Source organism: Perognathus longimembris, chromosome 11 (assembly GCF_023159225.1).
Source record: "Perognathus longimembris pacificus isolate PPM17 chromosome 11, ASM2315922v1, whole genome shotgun sequence".
Lineage (NCBI taxonomy): Eukaryota > Metazoa > Chordata > Mammalia > Rodentia > Heteromyidae > Perognathus > Perognathus longimembris.
In genome coordinates this window covers 44,108,198-44,128,092 of record NC_063171.1, presented here as the reverse complement: position 1 = coordinate 44,128,092, position 19,895 = coordinate 44,108,198, and the positions used below count along the sequence as shown (strand labels likewise).

The 19,895-nt window shown below is 42.6% G+C and overlaps 1 protein-coding gene across 4 annotated transcripts in view; it reads left to right on the top strand.

The window, feature by feature from the left end:
- Positions 1-640: 640 nt before the first annotated feature.
- Rprd2 (regulation of nuclear pre-mRNA domain containing 2) overlaps positions 641-19,895 on the top strand; it is a 66,277-nt gene continuing 47,022 nt past the window's right edge. For 2 of the 4 annotated variants that reach the window (XM_048356457.1, XM_048356460.1), the window contains exon 1: positions 641-2,227. In XM_048356457.1, the coding sequence (XP_048212414.1) occupies positions 2,023-2,227 (205 nt within the window). In that variant the 5' untranslated portion in view covers positions 641-2,022. The remainder of the gene's footprint in view (positions 2,228-19,895) is intronic. The other 2 variants (XM_048356456.1, XM_048356459.1) reach the window with 2 other exon arrangements.

The following is a 19,895-nucleotide window of genomic DNA, read 5'->3' as shown; positions in this document are numbered from 1 at the left end:
CCCAGTCAGTTCACTTTTTTTACTTCCCCAATAAACCCATCTTTTTACTTGAGACTGTCTCTGAGTGGTGGACTCTTGGAGGGATGTGGGATCTCCTCCCCTGAACCCCATAACAGTAGATACAGTGGTCTATCTACTATCTACTCCTTCCTGGCTTCTGAGATGGCTGTAACTGCAGGAGAAAAATGACTCTGGGCAAAGGACCCAGAAAGAAAACGAAGTCCGGGTGATACACTTTCCTCTTGCATTTTTTTATTTATTTAGTGCTGGTCTGGGGCTTGAACTCAGACCCTGGGAACCGTGCTTGAGCCTTTTAGGTGTGGCTGGGTGACTCACGCCTGTATTCCACGATACTCTGGAGGCTGAGATCTGAGTAGCGTGGTTTGAAGGCCAGCCTGGCCAGGAAAGTCCGTGAGACTCTTTATCTTCCATAAACTACTCAGAAAAGGCCCAAAGTGGTGCTGTGGCACAAGTAGAGCGCTAGCTAGCACTCCCTACCAAGAGGAGCAAGGGAGGGCACTTAGGCTCCTACTTCAAGCCCTAGGAGGGAGGAAAAATGACAAAACAGGTTCCTTCTCTGAAAACTCTTGATTCTATGGGGTGGGGGACATAAACTCAAATTGCATCTTATGTTAGAGAAGTGGGAGAGCGAACCTCCAAATCTTCCTAGAGCATACATGGATGTGATGGTTCATCTTGGCTTGGGCCTAGAATACTTACGGCTCTCATGAACTATGCTAGATTGTGCAACTGTGAAATCGAATCCTAAGTGGCAAAAGTGACCACATCTCACTGTTTTCTCTTCGCTTGGAAAATTTTACAAGAAAGTTTTTCCGGTGCATTTTCCCATCTACTTCCCCTTCACATCACCCAGATGGCCGACTGGCTGGCTGGCTGGCTGGCCATGCTAGCGGTCCCAGGATCCTGCGGTACCGCGTAGCGCATGCGCACTTTCTGCGACGCGGCAAGATGGCTGCCCACCATTTTGTCCTGTGTGGGTACCCGAGTCGGCGTTGGAGGCGAATGCTCAGCCACCGGAACTGACAGGACTCCCTGAGCCACTGAGCAACTGCTGGTGGTAATTTCCTGGCCCTGCAGTGTGAACTGGACCGCTCTCAGGACAGTGACCCGGCTGGGAAGCAAAAGGCGGGCGGAACGTCGGAGCCCCACCCTCCAACTCTGCTAACCAACTAGTCCACCCTCCCCTCCCCGTTTGGGTGGTGGTTTTTTTTTTTTTTTTAAAGAATCTAGTACGCAGGCGCACAAATAAACGCAGTGCCTCCTGGGCCCTCGGGGCTTGCCGATTGCTGCGCGCGCTTCTCAGATCCTCCTGATTGGTCGGACGGCCTACATCTCGCCTCCTCGGCTCTCAAGGTTGTGGAGGAAGCTGAGGGGCTGGGCTGGTCCACGCGTGCGCAGATCCCCGCTGTTCCTTTTCTATTGCGTTGCAAAAAAATCCTGGTTAGGTCGCCTTGGGCCTGTTCCGTGTTAGGGAATCTAAAAAGGCGAGGGAACGATTCCTGCAACCGAAGGGGCAGTCGTGGGTAGTGATAAAACTTTTTAAAGATATTAACGCCCGCTGTGGCTCACGCGAGTTGGGGGCTTTTCGGGGTGAGGGAAGGACCTTCAGCGTTCAGAGCGCAGAGTGTCAAACCAATTGGTTTAGGCGTCAGGCGGTTTGTGCAGATCCTGCTCTTTTTTCTTTTTTTTTTTCCCTCTCCTGGTTACTGACTGGTTTAAACACGATCCCTCCTCACCCACATCGATACACCTAGGGAACCCGCGCGGCGCCCCTCTCCGCCCGCCCGCCCGCCCGCGCGCGGAGCAGCCGCCGGCGTGCCCAGCAGCTAGTCTTCCCGAGCGTGCCTGCCTCCGGACGAGCCCGGCGCGCGCCCTGTCCCCACCCCCTGGCCTCCCTCCCCACCGACGGCTTTCACGCACTCGCACTGATTGTTTGGCCCGCTCCCGCCGCCGCGGCCGCGGCCGCCAGAGGAGCCAGCAGCGCTTGTGCAAACCGGGAAGATGGCGGCCGGCGGTGGCGGAGGCAGCAGCAAGGCCTCCTCCTCGTCGGCCTCTTCGGCAGGGGCTCTGGAGTCCTCGTTGGATCGAAAATTCCAGTCGGTGACCAACACTATGGAATCCATTCAAGGCCTGTCGTCTTGGTGTATCGAGAACAAGAAACACCACAGTACTATCGTCTACCATTGGATGAAGTGGCTCCGGAGATGTGAGTGTGTGTTGGGGGGGGGGGGTGTTCGGCGGCGGCGGCAGGGTGACTGGGACGGGGAAACTGAGGAAATATGGCCTGAGACGCTTGGAGGGGGCCGAGGCGGGGGAGGGTTCCCTGACGGATCCCTGTGTTCGGTTGGGGTTGTTCACGTTACCCGAGTGAACCCAAACCTAGGCTCCATTCCCCGCCTGGGTTATTCTGAACTGCAGGAGAAGCTGATTTCTTGGAATTTATTGTTTTAAAGCCACTGACTTGATGTGTGACCTTGGGCCGTTGGGCCCAGATCCATAGAGCTTTCTGGATTTTTTTTTTTTTTTTTTTTTTTTTTTTTTACTTCAGAGCCTTGTAAGGTTGTGTTGTTGATTTTACTGAATCTCCATGGAAATGGTCGCGTCCGTGTATATCTTGCAGGCCTTGACGTGTTAATGATGTCTTGGTGTTTCTGATGGTAGATAAGCTATGGTTTAAACCGTAAACCCATTTACTTTACTAGAATGTGTTGGGCTACTCTTTTATATTTTTCCCCTGATCTGAAACTTGTGATAATGTAATATAACGAGGGGTTATGTGGATGAATGTCCCTAAAAGTTGTGATGTGCTATGAAAGAGATTTAGCTGGATATGAGGTGTGCGTAGATTGGAGGTGACCACCTACTTCCTCTTTACCTGTGTTTACTACAATAAAATAGAGGGGTTGAGACCAGACACAGTTGCAGTCATCAGTATCATCATTAGTACCTTAAAGTATAAAAAGTATCGGGCTACTTTTTAATCCCCTGTAAGTACTGTTTTACAGAACTGAGTTTGATTTAATAGATAATCCAAATATGAAAAGTGTTTTTGAATAACTATGTATGTACATATGTGTATATATAGTTATTCAATAAAACACGTATATGTATGTATATATACACACATATAGTTTTCTGTCTTTATCCTGTGTGGTGGATCTCCCTATCACCCTCCTCCCCTACCCTTTGCTGCTTTACTACTATATAGAAAAGAAACACACTAAAGTATGGTAGTTTGCAAAAGATGTCAAATCTAGGAGGAAACATGAAGAAGTCACTGTTGCTTTTTGCTGAGATGATTTCATATGTATTCCCTAAAACGTACATATTATTTATTTCAGTTTTAGTTTTCTTCCTGTCTGTGGCATGTCATTTGTAAAAACTCATCATCTAGTTATTTCTTCTGATCCCATGGCCCCTGTAATGTTTTGATTTGTGTCTTCCCTAAGGGGATAGATGGATAAAACTTGCAAAATGATAGGCCCAAATCTTTTGTGTTTAAAGTTGTTCTTTGGCTCTTTGATTCCTAATGCTAAGAAGTTACTAGAGAAAAGACAAGATCAGGTAATCTGTATTTGCCAGTAAGAGACCAAATAGTTACTTTCTTACCAAGAGGTAAAATTAGAACTTGTAATATCAAATATGCTAACAGTCATCATCAGACTCTCACATATCATATATCTGTGATGTGCCCAGCCATTACATTATACTTTATAATCTACTTAGAAATAGAGTTTTAAATCACTGATTAACACGTGGAAACCAGGCCTTAGAAATGACAAGTTGCTAAAGGTTACTTCATAAAATGATTGGGGGAGGAGGGGACTGTGAATAGAGCAACTGTTTAGCCCTGAGTTAAAAAAGTCCCAGTGCCACAAAAAAACAAAGTGTAAGTGGAGTTTGATTCCCATCATTAGTTCTGTAAATAATGTTGAATGTGTACCAGTGGTAGCAAGTAGAACTAGTGTGAGTATGAGAATATATTCTTCATCCTGTTTAAAAACATTTTTACCGGGGCTGGAAATATGGCTTAGTGGTAGAGTGCGTGCCTTGCTTGTATGAAGCCCTGGGTTCGATTCCTCAGCACCACATAAACAGAAAAGGCTGAAAGTGGAGCTGAGGCTCAAGTTGTAGAGTGCTAGCCTTGAGCAAAAAAAAAAAAAAAAGGAAGCCAGGGACAGTGGCTCAGGCCCTGAGTCCAAGCCCCAGGACTGGCAAAAAAAAAAACAAAAAACCAAAACATTTTTACCAAATTATGCAAGCAGTTTATATTATCTACCTTTGGGCTTGAGCACTTTAACCCTGTCATTACATAATTTGCAAGAACAAGTTGGTCTCCATATCCTTGTCTAATCATAAGCAACAATTAACTATGTATTTTTTCTAGTCAGCCAGAATTTTTATGCCTCTCTTTAGTCAATATAGGAAGATACAAAGGCAATATTCCATTTGAAGTACTTTTTTTTTTTTTTTGAGTACTGGAGTATAAATATAAACATAGGGGCTTGCTTGCTAGATTGGAACTCTACCACTGAGCCACACCCCCAACCATTGAAATACAAGTTCTATATGTTAAGTGCTTTTAGCTTTCTAAAACCTGACACCATTTTCCTACGGATGAAATTAAATTTTACCATCTAAGGGTAATTTCTTTTCTTTCCTTTCTTTCTTTTTTTTTTTTTTTTTGTTACCTGGCCTGGGGCTTGAACTAAGGGCACTCTCCTTGAGCTTCTTTTGTTCAAGGCTAGCGCTCTATCACTTGAGCCACAGCACCACTTCTGGCTTTTTCTGTGTGTACATGGTACTAAGGAATTGAACTCAAGGCTTCATGCATGCTAGGCAAGCACTCTACCACTAAGCCACATTCCCAGCCCCAAAATGATCTTTCATAATGTAAACATATACCATTATTTTGCTTTAAAACCCTCTGATGATACAGTGTTACAATAGGGTTAAGTTGTAAACTTCTTTTACTATGGTGCATATATCATCTACTTTGCCTGTGTCTCAGACTTTTTTAGGTTCTGTTGCCTTCTCATCATTTGATTGACTGATTGATTTTTGCCAATCCTGGGCTTGGTACTGTCCCTGAGTCTCTTTGTGCTTGACACTTTACCACTTGAGCCACCGCTATACTTTAGCCTTTTTTTTGAGTAGTTTATTAGAGATAAGTGTCTCACGGACTTTTCTGTCCAAACTGGCTTTGAACTATGATCCTCAGATCTCAGCCTCCTGAGTAACTAGGATTATATGTGAGAGCCACCAGTGCCTGGCTCTTATCATTTAGATCTAAGCTCAGATATTACCCCCCTCAGAAAGGCTTCCTTCATCACCTTCCATGACTATATCATCATCCTATTTTCAGTATATGAAATTATTTATTTGCTACATGTTTACTGTCTATTTTCCATTACTCAGTAATAGCTATGTTTTGTTTGCTTTTGTATCCCAAAACAACTGTAACCGTTCTTGGGATATAACAAGCTATCAGTAAATATTTGCCAACATAATGTTGTGAAATAGTTAATCAAAAACCTTGAGTCCAGTATGGTCACACATGCCTGTAGTCTACCACTTAGGAGGCTAAGGTAGGAGGATAGTGAGTTGGAAGCTGGCCTGGGCTACACTGTGAGACATTTTCAAGAAAGCAATGGGCACAGGTGGCTTACACCTGTAATTCTAGCTACTAAGAAGGCTGATGTCTGAGGAGTGCAGTTTAAAACCAGCCCAGGCAGAAAAGCTGGTGAGGCACTTATTTCCAATTAACCAGCAAAAAGCTGGAAGTGGAGCTGTGGCTCAAAATAGTGGAGCACTAGCCTTGAGCAACAGTGCCCAGGCCCTGAGTCCAAGCCTCAGGCCCGACCAAAAAAAAAAAAAAGATAATGTTTATATATTAGCACAGGAACTCAAACAGAAGAAAACATTCAAATTATCTACTGTTCATGATTATGATACAAATAAATGATAGTCTTAAGATCTTGAATATTCAAAAATAATTTTTCCAGAACTTTAAGTACAATGGTGAAAATTACATTCTAGTGAGTAAAAGATGAACTAAACTTGCCTCTGTAGTGTAATTAGCCAGATGCTCTATAGAAGGACAAAATAGAAGATACTGTGTTTGATATTTCATTTTGTCTTCCTCTCTCCCTCTTTTCCCTTTTATTTCCTCCCTCACTCTTTCTTCTAGTACCAGAGCCCAAACTCAGGGCCTCGTCCTTGTGCTCAGCTTTCTTGCTCATGCGTGGCAGTCTACTCCTTGAGCTACGCCTTCGATCTGCACTTAAGTTTCTTTAGGAAAGGTAGAAGGAGTTTTTTTTTTTGTTTTTTTTTTTTACCAGGCAAATAGAACAGAAACAGGAGGTTTTTTGTTTGTTTGTTTTTTTACCAAGGTAGAAGGGTTATTAACAACCAGCTGTAGAACACAAAAATATATTCATATCTTCTTTAAGATGTTTTTGAAACATTTTTCTACAAAAATAGAAAAGTAGTGGGTGAGGTGGCACTGGCCTGAGGCAGGAGGATCTCTAAGGCCAGTAAGTATGAGGCCAGCCAGCAAAGTCATGCCTCAGAGAACCAAAAGCAAGCCTGCACCAGGAAAATAAAAAAGTTCAGGGACAGCACCCAGGCCAGGAGTTCAAGCCTGAGGACCCACACACTTACTCTCAAGCCCCAGGACACACACACACACAATGGGTGGGTGCTGGTGGTTCAAGCCTGTAATCCTAGTTACTTGGAAGTCTGAGATCTGTAGAATTATTGTTTGAAACCAGTGTAGGCATATCAGACCCCATTTCAACCAATAATTGGTTCTGCTAGTGCACTTCTTTCATCCCAGCCATATGGGAAGCTGAGGTTGAAGAAGACTGTGGTTCCAGGATAACCTGTACACAGAGTGTGAGACTATAACTCCATGTATGGTGTAGTGTGCGTCTGTCATCTTGGTTATGATAGGAAGATGAATCTCAGGCATGAACAGGGCAAAAAGTGAAAGTATCTCAAAAATAACCCAGGGGTGGGGGTCATAACCCAACTAGCAGGAGAGCTTTTAGTTCAAACCCCATTATTGGGGGGAATATAATAATATTACCTTCTACTTTACCTTTCTGGAGATAAGAGTCTCACAGACTTTCTGCTCTGGCTGGCTTTGAACTGTGATCCTCATATTCAACTTCCTGAATAGCTAGAGTTACAAGATGAGCCACCAGTGCCTGGCTACTCTCTTTCTCTCTTTCTTTATTTCTTTCCTTTCTTTCCTTTTTTTTTTCCCCTTTTGGTGCCAGTACTATGACTTGAACTTTACAACTCACACTTTTACTTGGCTGTTGTGCTCAGGGCTGATTCTTTGTCACTAGCCACATCTCTACTTCCAGCTTTATGCTTGTTAATTAAAAATAAGTCTCACAGACTTTCTTGCTCGGGCTGGCTTTGAACCATGATCCTCAGATCTCAGCACCTGGCTCCTCCTCATTCTTCTTTAGCAGTGTTTCCATCTATCCTCCTTATCTACTCTTCTTTGAAGTTCAGTTTGAAGTTAAGTTGTACTTTGTTGATCTTTAGCAATGGTTTTGCAGTTTGGACCTCAAGATCCTTAAGTAGATCATAAAATGTAATAATTTGTCAGTTGTGGGGCTTGAACTCAGGGCCTGGGTACTGTCCCTGAGGCTCTTTGTGCTCAAGGCTAGTGCTCTACTGCTCTACCAGTGAGCCACAGCTTCACTTGTTTTTTTGGTGGTTAATTGGAGATAGTCTCACAGGGACTTTTCTGCCTGGGCTGGTTTCAAACGTTAAATCCTCAGATCTCAGCCTCCTGAGTAGCTAAGGTTAGAGGTGTGAGCCACACCGGTGCCTGGCAAATATGTCAAGATTTCTTTATTTTTATTTCTTTATTTTTGCCAGTGCCTGAGCACTGTCCCTGGCTTCCTTTTGCCCAAGGTTAACACTCTACTACTTGAACCACAGCGCCACTTCCAGCTTTTTCTGCTTATGTGTTTTTGAGGAATAGAACCCTGGGCTTCATGCATAAGGCAAGCACTTTACCACTAAGACACATTCCCTGCCCCCTAGAATGCCAAGATTTATACCCAGTAATTGCTGCTGCTTCCCTCCCCCCTCCTAGTCCTGGGGCTTGAACTCAAGGCCTAGACACTGTCCCTGAGCTTTTTTTTGTTCAGGGCTAGCACTCTGCCACTTGAGGCAGAGCTCCATTCCTGGCTTTTTGGTAGTTTATTGGGGATGCATCATCTTGGCAATTAATAGGGTGATAGATTACCTTTATGTCCTAAACCTACTAAACCCAGATATTGTCACTATGTAATTAGATTTTTTTTTTTAAATAGGGTTTGAATTCAGGGTCATCTTGCACTTGCTAGACAGGTGCTGTGCTATTTGAGCCATGCCCCCAGCCCTCTAAAAACCCAGGCATCTTTTTATTTTGTTCTTATAATTTTATTATTTTTTGTTTATTATATGGTAATGAGGAATCGAACCCAGGGCCTCATGCATGCTAGGCAAGCACTCTCATCACTAAGCCACATTCCCAACTTAAACTCTTTCTTGACCTAGAATATGCTATTCAGCTTTTTTTTTCTTTTCTTTTCTTTTTTCTTTTTTGGTGGAGGGGGTACAGGACTTTTACTCTTGCTTAATTTTTTCACTCAAGACTGTTGTTCTACCACCTCCACTTCTAGCTTTTTGCTTGGAAGTAAGAGTCTCTTAGATTTGTGGATTTGTCTGCTGGGCTGACTATGAACAAAGATCTTCAGCTCTCAGCTTCTTGAATAGCTAGGATTACTGATGTGAGCCACCACTGCCCAGCTCTTACAATATATTCTACAATGCAGAAATTTTTTTTGGTCAAGGGGTTTAAACTCATGAGCTCTTTGGCTCAATGTGGTTTGAGCCACAGTGTCACTTCCCATTTTGAGGTGGCTAATTGGAGATAAGAATCTCACCGTTTCCTGTCTGGGCTGGCTTTGAACTGCGATCCTCAGATCTCAGCCTCCTGAGTAGCTCGGAATCCAGGTGTGAACCACCAGCACCTAGCTTACAATGCAGAAACTTTTAATAACTCACGTATTTATTCATGCTTAAGCTATACAGAGTAACTGGAATGTTGAGATTTTAATATTTTAGTGGTTTAAATTGAAATGTAAATTATACATATTTATGGTGTGTGTGTGTGTGTGTTGGTTGGGAGGTGCACATGCACCAATACATACACCAATACTGGTACTTAATATTGGTACTTAGACACAGGGTGTAATGTTCTCTTTTGGCTTTTTTGCCCAAGGTCTGTGCCGTTAACCATTTCAGCCACACCTGAAATGAGCTATTAGTGCTCCTAGCCTGTGTGCTGTTTTGATACATACATTTCATAAAGTTTAAGTCAGAGTAAACATATTTCTTCAAACATTAAGCATTTCTTTATAGGGAGTAATGAGATTTAAAATCTTTGTGGCTTTTATGTTTTTCCCTCAGTGTGGTAAAACTAATTATCTTGTGCTTATTTGATGTTCTGATAGGCATTTGTTTTGTTTTGTTTAATAAAAGAAGGCAAGTTGAGAATATTTAACTTGTCTATTAGGGGGAAAAACTCTAAATGTGGAGCTAATTTAGAATAAAAAATAAAATGTTGGCTGGGTGCTGGAAGCTTACACCTGTAATCCTAGCTATTCAGGATGCTGAGATCTGAGAATAGTAGTTCAAAGCCAGCCCAGGCAGAGAATTTCTCTGAGACTCTTCAATTAATCCACTCAAAAACCAGAAGTGGAGCTGTGACTCAAAGTGTTACAGCACTAGCCTTGATCAAAAGGTCTCAGGAACAGCACCCAGGCCCTGAGCTCAAGCCCTACAACCAACCGACCCCCCCCTACAAAAAAAAAAGAAAGAAAGAAAATAAAATTTTGATTATAAAATTTCTGGAGTAGGGCTGGGAATATGGCCTAGTGGTAAACTGCTCGCCTCGTTTACATGAAGCCCTGGGCTCGATTCCTCAGCACCACATCTATAGAAAAAGCCAGAAGTGGCACTGGGGCTCAAGAGGTAGAATACTAGTCTTGAGCAAAAAGAAGCCAGGGACAGTACCCAGGCCCTGCTTTTGGCTCTTTATTTTGGAGATGAAACTCATGGACTTTTTTACTCTGACTGGCTTCAAACTGCAATCCTGTATATTTCAGCCTTCTTAATAGCTAGAATTAAAGAAATGAACCATTGGCCTGGCTTTTGGTATAAAGCTTTCCAGTCATGTAACATCTGTACAAATAAGCAGCTGATATGCTAGAGTCAGATCCTAACTTTTGAGTTCCCAGATGATTGTGTTGTTGTTTGGAGATGAGGTTTTGCTATGCTGCCTGCCCATGCTGACTTAACTCCCCTCTTGAACTACTTCAGCCTGTCCAGTAGCTGGGATTGTGAGCATATATTACTGTGTTCATTTCCAAGCTGAGTTGTACTTTTATGTACCTAGTTTGCATTCAGTTGTTTCAGCAAATATTTGTTTTTAATTTTTAAAATGTTTAAAAAGTTTATATTGGCAAAAGTATACATACTGTGGGGTTTCATGTGATATTTTTAAGATATTTTGGTTTTTAGTTATTTACTTATTTAGAGGGTTTCTATGTAGTTGGCCTCAAATTTTCTTGTCTCAGCCTTCAGTCAGTCGTGGGGCTTGAACTCAGGGCCTGGGCACTGTCCCTGAGCTCTTCAGCTCAAGACTAGTACTCTACCACTTTGAGTCACAGTGCCACTTTTGGTTTTCTGGTGGTTAATGTGTCTGCCAGGTGCTGGTGGCTCAAGCCTATAATTCTAGTTACTTGGGAGGCTGAGACCTGAGGATTGTGGTTTGGAGGTAGCCCGGGCAGCAAAGTCTATGAGACTCTTATCTCCAATTAATCTCCTGAAAAAAGCTGAAGTGGAGCTACAGCTCAAGTGGTAGAGGGGCTAGCCTTGAGCAAAAAAGTTCAGAGACAACACTCAGGCCCTGAGTTCAAGCTTGAGGACTGGCAAAAAAAAATCAGGTGTCTCAGAACTAAAGATGTGTAAAGTTTAATTCAGAGAAGCTCAAAGACCCTAGTAAAAATTACCCATGAACTTAATACTGTTGTACAAATTAGCTTGACTTTCTCATCTCTTAAGGAAACAAAAAGTGGTTGTTTTGGGATAGTGCTTTCACCCCACAGATTTTAATTATAGAGCACTGAGGAAAGGCACATTTTGTTCAGAAAGTAGTAGAACTTAGCTACTCCTTTTGTGAGAAAGGCAACAATTCCATCTTTTGTTTTGGAACATGAAAAGTTTTTCTAGATATGATAAGCATAGTGTTTTTTTTTTTAAATACCTCATTCTGCTGAATGCTGAATGCCTGTCATCATAGCTGCTCAGAAGATTGAGATCTGAGGTTCTCCATTTCAAGGCAGCCCAGGCCTGAAAGTCTCTCACTCTACTAGCCACCAAAAAGCCAGAAGTGGAGCTTGGGCACAAGTGTTAAATAAAGAACCACCCTTGAGTGAAAAAATGAAAAAGCTAAGGGATATTGCCCAGACCCTGAGTGAGTTTAAGCCCTGGTACTGGCACAAAACAAATAAAATATGTTCTGTTTGTGAAGGAGGTGTAATTCTGGGGTGTGAATTCAGGATGTCACACTTGCTAGGCTGGGGTTTACCACTGAGCCACTTCTGTCTTGAACTTAGGACCTTATGCTCTTGCTTGGCTTTCTCCCTCCCCTCCCCACCCCTCTTCACCCTTCCCCACCCCTCCCCTCCTCTCCTCTTCTCCCTTTCCTTTTTTTTTTTTTTTTTTTTTTTTTTTGCCAGTCCTGGTGCTTGGACTCAGGGCCTGAGCACTATCCCTGGCTTCTTTTTTCTTTTGCTCAAGGCTAGCACTCTACCTCTTGAGCCACAGAACCACTTCTGGCTTTTTCTGTTTATGTGGTGCTGAGGAATCGAACCCAGGGCTTCATGCATGCTAGGCAAGCACTCTAAACCACATTCCCAGCCCCACTTTTCTTTTGACAAGGTCTCCTAGATAGGTTCAGCTGGTTTTGACCCTTCCTTCTGCCTCAGCCTAACAGTACTTAGATTACAGGTGTACCTACTGGTGTATCCAACTAAATCTCGTACTTTAGAAAACTTTTGCTTGATAATATAGAATAATTAAGTTCCTACACTGTACATATTCAATTGTTACTTAACAGTGCATGTTGCTCAGAGGTTCCCATGCAATTTTATTAGCCAATCTTTGACTATATAGACCCGGCTAAGCTTGAACTCATAATCCTCCACTTGAATGTGGTGCTATGATCATAGGTGTGAAACTCCCTACTCAGTCTAACCAGTTGATGTTTCTTATTTGTGAAATCATAAGCCTGCAACTTGTGATTTCTCCAAATAATGGGAAAAAATGTACTGCCGTTAATATCATCACAACCATTTTATAAACTACCGTGTTATTGAGCTTAGATTTTGTTGAGGTATTATCTCAAAGGAGGATGAACCTGCAAACTGCATAAATCTAGTTGTATGAAAACTTGTTTGATAGCTGTTTCATATCTTGTCATCTCCTAAGTTGTTCTACTCTCTGATGACCCTTACCCTTACCAAAGAACCAATTCTCTCCCCCCCCCCCCATCTTTTTTTTACTCTGGGCCTGGGCACTCCACCTGAACTCTTCAGCTCGAGGCTAGTGCTCTACCACTTTGAGCCATAGCACCACTGTGAACCACAGTGCCACTTCTGGTTTTCTGGTGGTTAATTGGACATAAAAGCCTTACAGACTTTCCTGCAGGCTTTGAACCGAGATCCTCAGATCTCAGCCTCCTGAGTAGCCACTGGTGCACAGCCCTATCATTCTTCAATGGTATCACCATATTTTGTTTTGTTTATTTTAATTGACTTATCTATACTAGGATTTGAACTCAGGGCCTAATATTTGCTAGGCAGGAGCTCTACCACTTGAGCCATGCTTCTTGCCCTTTTTTTGTTGTAATTATTTTTCTGGATAGGAATTCTTGCACTTTGCCTGAGATGGGGCCCTCACTCTATATCTTTGGCTGCACCTTATCTGTGCTTTTCTTTCTCAAATATTAAAACAATTATTCATATACCATCTTACACATATATTCACGAGTGTTGGCCGGCATCAAGACTCCTAGAAATTTTACATGATCCAAGCAACTTTTTTTTTTTTTTTTTTTTTTTTTGGCCAGTCCTGGGGCCTTGGACTCAGGGCCTGAGCACTGCCCCTGGCTTCTTCTTGCTCAAGGCTAGCACTCTGCCACTTGAGCCACTTCTGGCCATTTTCTGTGTATGTGGTGCTGGGGAATCGAACTCAGGGCCTCATGTATACGAGGCAAGCTCTCTCGCCACTAGGCCATATCCCCAGCCCCAGATCCAAGCAACTTTTGAAGATGAAAAGTTCACAATACTCAAGGACATCCCGAAGTCACCTTTGCCTCCCACGTGGTATTCAACTAGAGCAATCCGCCCCTCACACTCTACTTTCGCCTGCGGCAGGTGGTGTTCATTCCCTTTCCCTCCACCCACAAGCAGTTGTTAGGACTGACTTGTATGGTCTTGGACAGCACCTGGCCTCTGGAGGGGAGGGGAGGGGAGGGGAGGGGTGGAGGTGGGCCAGGCGGAGGCGGGTCTGTGTTGGTTCTCTAGGCTGCCCGGGGCAACAGCCTTCAGCCATCCAGGAAAAAGCAAGCTTGGGAGCACTGATCATAGGCTGCCTCTGGCCCTCCTGGGACTTTCCTAGGAGAAAGTGTCTACCTAAGGCTGCCGAGGAAGGTCACACGGTGAACACCCCTCCCTCGCCATCTATGCTTTTTTGTGGCTGCGATTCAGGCATAGGTCACCACAATTGGTTACTGTTATATCATTATAAATCAATTACAGCATAATTTTTTTTTTATCATTTAGGTCTGTTTGCTTAAGCTTTAAATTCTTCTGATTAATCCATCAAACTTTAAAGTTAACCAAGCACCCTTTGTAATCCTAGCTACTCTGGGGGCTGAGATCTGAGGATCACAATTTGAAGCTAGTCCAGGCAATCCAGGCAAGAAAGTCCATGACACTTTTTTTTTTTTTGCTAGTCCTGGGTCTTGAACTCAGGGCCTGAGCACTGTCCCTGACTTCCTTTTTGCTAAAGGCTAGTACTCTACCACTTGAGTTAAAGCACCACTTCCGGCTTTTTCTATTTATGTGGTGCTGAGGAATCAAACCCAGGGCTTCATGCATGCCTAGGCAGCACTCTACTGCTAAGCCACAATCCCAGTCCTCTGTGACACTCGTATCTCCAGTTAACCACCAAAAAAGCTGAAAGTGGAGCTGTGAAAGTTGTAGAGTTCTCGCCTTAGCAAAAAAATTCAGAGACAACACCTAAGCCCCTGACTGGCCTCAGGACTGGCCAAAAAAAAAAAAAAAAGTTCAAAACAGTGAATATGAATTTTGTTTCACCCTTAGTAAACAGACCATAATTTGGAAACTCTATTTGACTATTTCAAGTACCTGTTGATGTATAGCAGCATCTGGTTTCAGAAATTCTTGTTGTTTTGTTTTGTTATTTGCTAGTCCTGGGGCTTGAACTCAGGATCTGAGCACTGCCCCTGGCTTCTTTTTGCTCAAGGCTAGCTAGCACTCTACCACTTGAGCCACAGCGCCACTTCCAGATTTTTCTTTCTTTTTTTTTTTTTTTTGGCCAGTTCTGGGCCTTGGACTCAGGGCCTGAGCATTCTCCCTGGTTTCTCTTTGCTCAAGGCTTGAGCCACAGTGTCACTTCTGGCCATTTTCTATATATGTGGGTGCTGGGGAATCGAACCCAGTGCTTCATGTATATAAGGCAAGCACTCTTGCCACTAGGCCATGTTTCCAGCCCCCCAGCTTTTTCTATATATGTGGTGCTGAGGAATCCAACCCAGGGCTTCATGTATATGAAGGGAGTACTTTACCACTAGGCCATATTCTCAGCCCTAGTTTCAGAAATTCTAAAATTTAAGAATCTTTTATTTAGCTATTGTGCAAATGTGATAATGCATCTCAAGGGATTTAAAAGAGATCGCCATATCTGTGTCACGATATTAAAAAAAAAACAAGTTTTTGAAAATTTGAAATTGAATCAATACCAAATTATCTTGGGGAGAGCAGGAAAATTGTGTTTGAGGCCATCATGGGTTACATAGTGGGACTCTTGTCTCCAAACAAAAAACAAATCATTTTTATCATTTTCATTTAAATTCCTTTATTTTTTTAAGTTGTTTTAAATTTTTGGGTGTGTGTGTGTGTACACACACACATGCAGGTACTGGGGCTTGAACTCAGGCCTTGCTGTTGTCCCTGAGTTTTTTTTGTTGCCAGTCCTGGGCCTTGGACTCAGGGCCCCAGCACTGTCCCTGGCTTCTTTTTGCTCAAGTCTAGCATTCTACCACTTGAGCCACAGCGCCACTTCTGGCTCATTTTCTATATATGTGGTGCTGGGGAATTGAACCCAGAGCTTCATGTATACGAGGCAAGCACTTTTGCCACTAGGCCATATTCCTAGCCCCTGTCCCTGAATATTTTTGTTTAAGGCTAGCACTCTTCCACTTGAGCCACAGCCTCACTTCTAGGTTTTTGATGGTTAATTGGAGATAAGAGTCTTAACAGACTTTCTTGCTAAGGCTTCCTTTGAACGGTGATCCTCAGATTAGCCACCCTTATTAGTTTTGTGATAATTCTGGGGGTTGAACTCAAGAGCCTCTTGTTCTTGCTTAGCTTTTTCCCTTAAGGCTAGTATTCTACGACTTGAGCTATATCTTTCCTTCTGCTTTATGCCAACTTAGAGATAAGAGTCTTCATGAACTTTTCTGCCCAGGCTGGCTTAGAACCTTGATTCTCAGATCTTAGGCTCCTGAGTAGCTAGGATTACAAGCCTGAGCCACCAGCACTTGACCACAAAGAATTTTATTAAATAATTTTTTGTATTTCATATTGGAATGTCATTTTTACCATTTGAAAATATTTAAAAACTTGATAATAAATGAGCATGTTGGTTGATGCTTATAGTCTCAGCTACTTGGGAGATTGAAGTGGAAGGATCACTAGAGCCCAGGAGTTTGAATTTGAATGCAGTCTAGCAATATGCTGAGATCTTATCTCAAATACAAATAACATTACCTATGCATGCTGGCACACACACCTCTAACTCTAGCACTTGGAAGCTGAGGCAGGAGAATTTCAAGTTTGAGGACACCTTGAACTGCATAAGGAGTTTAGACCAGGAACTGAATGCATCATAGCTCGGGTAATAGATCAGAAAAAAATCAAGTGATTTAACAAAATGAATACTGAGAAGCTGAAACATGTCTTGGGGGGAGGGTGGACAATGAGAAAAGGAGCTCACAAATGGAAGGAAAAAGGAAAACAAATACATGATATTCAAAGTACATTATGTTTAGAGTACATTATAAAAACTGAACTACATAACTTGAGGGTAGGGATGGGATAGGGAAAGAAGGGGAAGAATAATGAGCCCAGGCCCAGAGTTTGAGCCCCATGACCAAAAAAAAAAAAAAAAAAAATCCAAGTGAGAGTATGAGGCAGTGAGTTCAAGTCCCAGTACCAGCACCAAAGAAAGTTTTCTAGGCCAACCTTAATTTTATAGTAAGACCAGGCTCAAAAAATCCAAACTAAGCTGACAAACGAATAAACAAGAAATCCACTGATAGTAGAAAAATAAGATATTTAAAAAATTATTTACTTGCTGTTCTCACTATATAATAAGATATGGTGATATGCTATATCATGATCTGACATGATATGTATATGATTTATCATAAGACATATCAGTTTCTAGGCTAGCAATATTTTAACTCAGTGGTAAAGAACTTGCCAAGCATATAGCAAGACCTGAGTTAAAACTAGCACAAAAAGGGGGGAAAAGTTCATTTTTCCATTCCTCATATTACTATAAGTAAACAAATTTAGGTTACCATAGGTATAAATTGAGCCACTGGAGGCCAGCTGGGGAACAGTTGTTCAAACACATGAAGCACAGAAAAGAAGACATCCCAATATATTAGTAAAGGTGTGAAGTAGTCAGAAGCAGAGGGAAAACCAGAAGGTACTCATATACATAGCCAAGAATGGAACAGACAGGAAGAATGAAAGACTTGCCTTTAATACATACAGTAAGAGGCTGGGCTAAGTATACTTAAATGAAAATAGCTTTAGAAACAATGAGTAATTGACTAGCACTGAACAAGATTTTTTTTTTTCTTGGCAGTGCTGGGAATCAAACCCAGGGCCTTATATAGACTGTTGAAATACATAGCCTAGCAAAAATTATCTTTTGTGATACTGGTCTTTAGTTTTGTTCTGTTTTGTCTTGCTGTATGGCTCAGGCTGACCACAGAGTCCAGATCTTCTGCCTCTTTCTCCTCTGAATGCTGGGACTTACTAGTGATGCACCACCATACCCAGCAACATTTGGATTTTAATCCAGACTTTCAGAATTAATAAGATCGAGATCAGGGGCTGGGGATATGGCCGAGTGGCAAGAGTGCTTGCCTCGTATACATGAAGCCCTAGGTTCGATTCCCCAGTACCACATATATAGAAAATGGCCAGAGGTGGCGCTGTGGCTCAAGCCTTGAGCAAAGAGAAACCAGGGAGAGTGCTCAGGCCCTGAGTCCAAGGCCCAGGACTGGCCAAAAAAAAAAAAAAAAAGATCGAGATCAAATCAGTGAGGCCAGATACTTAAATGTATTTCTTTCTTTCTTCATTCTTTCTGGGGCTCAAACCCCAGGGCCTTGCCTATATTATGTAAACACTTTACTTCAGAGCTATATATTCCTAGCCTTTAGTATATTTCATATTTTAAAAATGATGGTAGAGCACTTGCCTAGAATGCATGAAGCCCTGGATTCACTTCCTCAGTACCTCATAAACAGAAAAGGCCAGAAGTGGAGCTGTGGCTCAAGTGGTAGAGCACTAGCCTTGAACAAAAAAGAAGCTTGGGGACCGTGCCCCAAGCCCTGAGTTCAAGTCTCAGGACTGGCAAAAAAAAATTATATTCAAGGGCATCAAATAAAAACAAATACTACACATAGATATTATTTCAATATAAATCTTGGCTGCCACTGGTCCTTATGCATGAGGCATCCTTACAGTTGTGTGTAATGTAGCTAGTTGAGTTGGACTTAATATCTTCTTGCTGTTTCTAACCATTTCAAGTGTTTTGGGTTTTTTTATCTGAGACTGGGACTCAAACTCAGTATCTGATGCTTTTGTTCATTGGCTGATGCTCTACCACTTGAGCCACGCCTCCAAACCCTCCAAGTGCTTTCAAGACTACTAGTTTTCTGTTCAGTTCAAAATTGTATTATTTTCTTGGCAGATTTAGGAAAGCTCTTAATTGGAAGCTTAGTCCTCTGTTACCCCCAAAGAGTAAGCGGTGACAGTGGCTCGCCCTATAATCCTAGCTGCTCAGGAATCTGAGACCTGCAAGATGGTACTTTGAAGCCAACCTGAACAGAAGAAAGTCTGGCTGGAGGCATAGCACAAATGATGGAACATAGTAGTCCAAAATACAAGCAAGTCTAGGCCCCTGAGTTCAACAGTAGTACAAGCTTAAGAAAGAAAAGGTTGTAAAGTGGCACCCGGAATATGGTAGACACTCATAATCACAGAATGAAAGACCCATCATTTTATACTAATTACAATGTCCCCTGAAAAAGGGGAGAGGGAAGGGGGAGGGAAAGGAAGGAAAGAGTGGGGAGGTGTTCCTTGACCTGAGAAGCAAGTAGAGAAGGAATTTGCATTGAAAAAGCCAGAAGTAGAGTAGTGGCTCAAGTAGTGGAGTGCTAGCCTTGAGCACCGAAGCTCAGGGACAGTACTCAGGCTCTGAATCCAAGCCCCAGGATTGGCAAAAAAAAGAAAAAGAAAGAAAGAAATGGAGCTGCTTTTGTGTTATACCAACAAATACTATATTTTATTATTTAAGACATCACTTAAAACTGCAGCATCTAGAACTGGTATTAGAATTGCTAGAAACAAAAGCAAATTCAAGCTCAGCCTGGGCTACATAGTGAGTTCTTATCACTATAAGCAAACAAACAATAATATATCTGAGGGAAATGTTATAATAGAAGGCTTGAAATGTATTTTTTGAGGCAAACTGCACATGCATATGTCCACAGTTACAAGATTAATTTTTTTTGGTCCAGGGCCCCATCCTCTCACTTTTCACTCAAAGCTGGTGCTTTGGTGCACTTGGGTCACATCTCTGCTTCCAGCTTCTGCTGGCTAATTAGAGATGAGAATCTCACAGATATCTCTGCTTGGGCTGGCTTTGGCTCTCAATCTTCAGAACTCAAGATTCCTGAGTAGCTAGGTTTACAGGTGTGAGCCAACCACTGCTTGGCTGGAAGTCCACTTTAAAATGTTGTGTTAAGCTGGGCACCAGTAGTAGCTCACACCTGTAATCCTAGATAGCCAGCCCAGACAGAAAAGTCTCCATGAGACTCTTATCCCCAATAAACTAAAAAAAGCCAGAAGTGGCTTTGTGGCTCAAGTGGTAGAGCGCTAGCCTTGAGCACAAAGAAGCTCAGGGACAGTGCCTAGACCCTTTAGGTTCAAGCCCCAGGACCAGCAAAAAAAAAAAAAAGTTACATTAAATGAGAAGAGAATGGGCCAATGAAAGAACTCTGGAAATATCAGAGTATGGAAGGTTAGTAACAAGGAAAAGTGTCTTAGGGAAAAGAACCAAGTGGCTTCTCAGAAACTAAGGGAAAAGTTAAAGCTTGCTAAAGGGAAAGGAACATGATAGTACAAGGCTCACTGGAAGGACTTCTGGTGAAGTAATAGACTGAGCAGCATCTTTACCCTGAAAATACAACG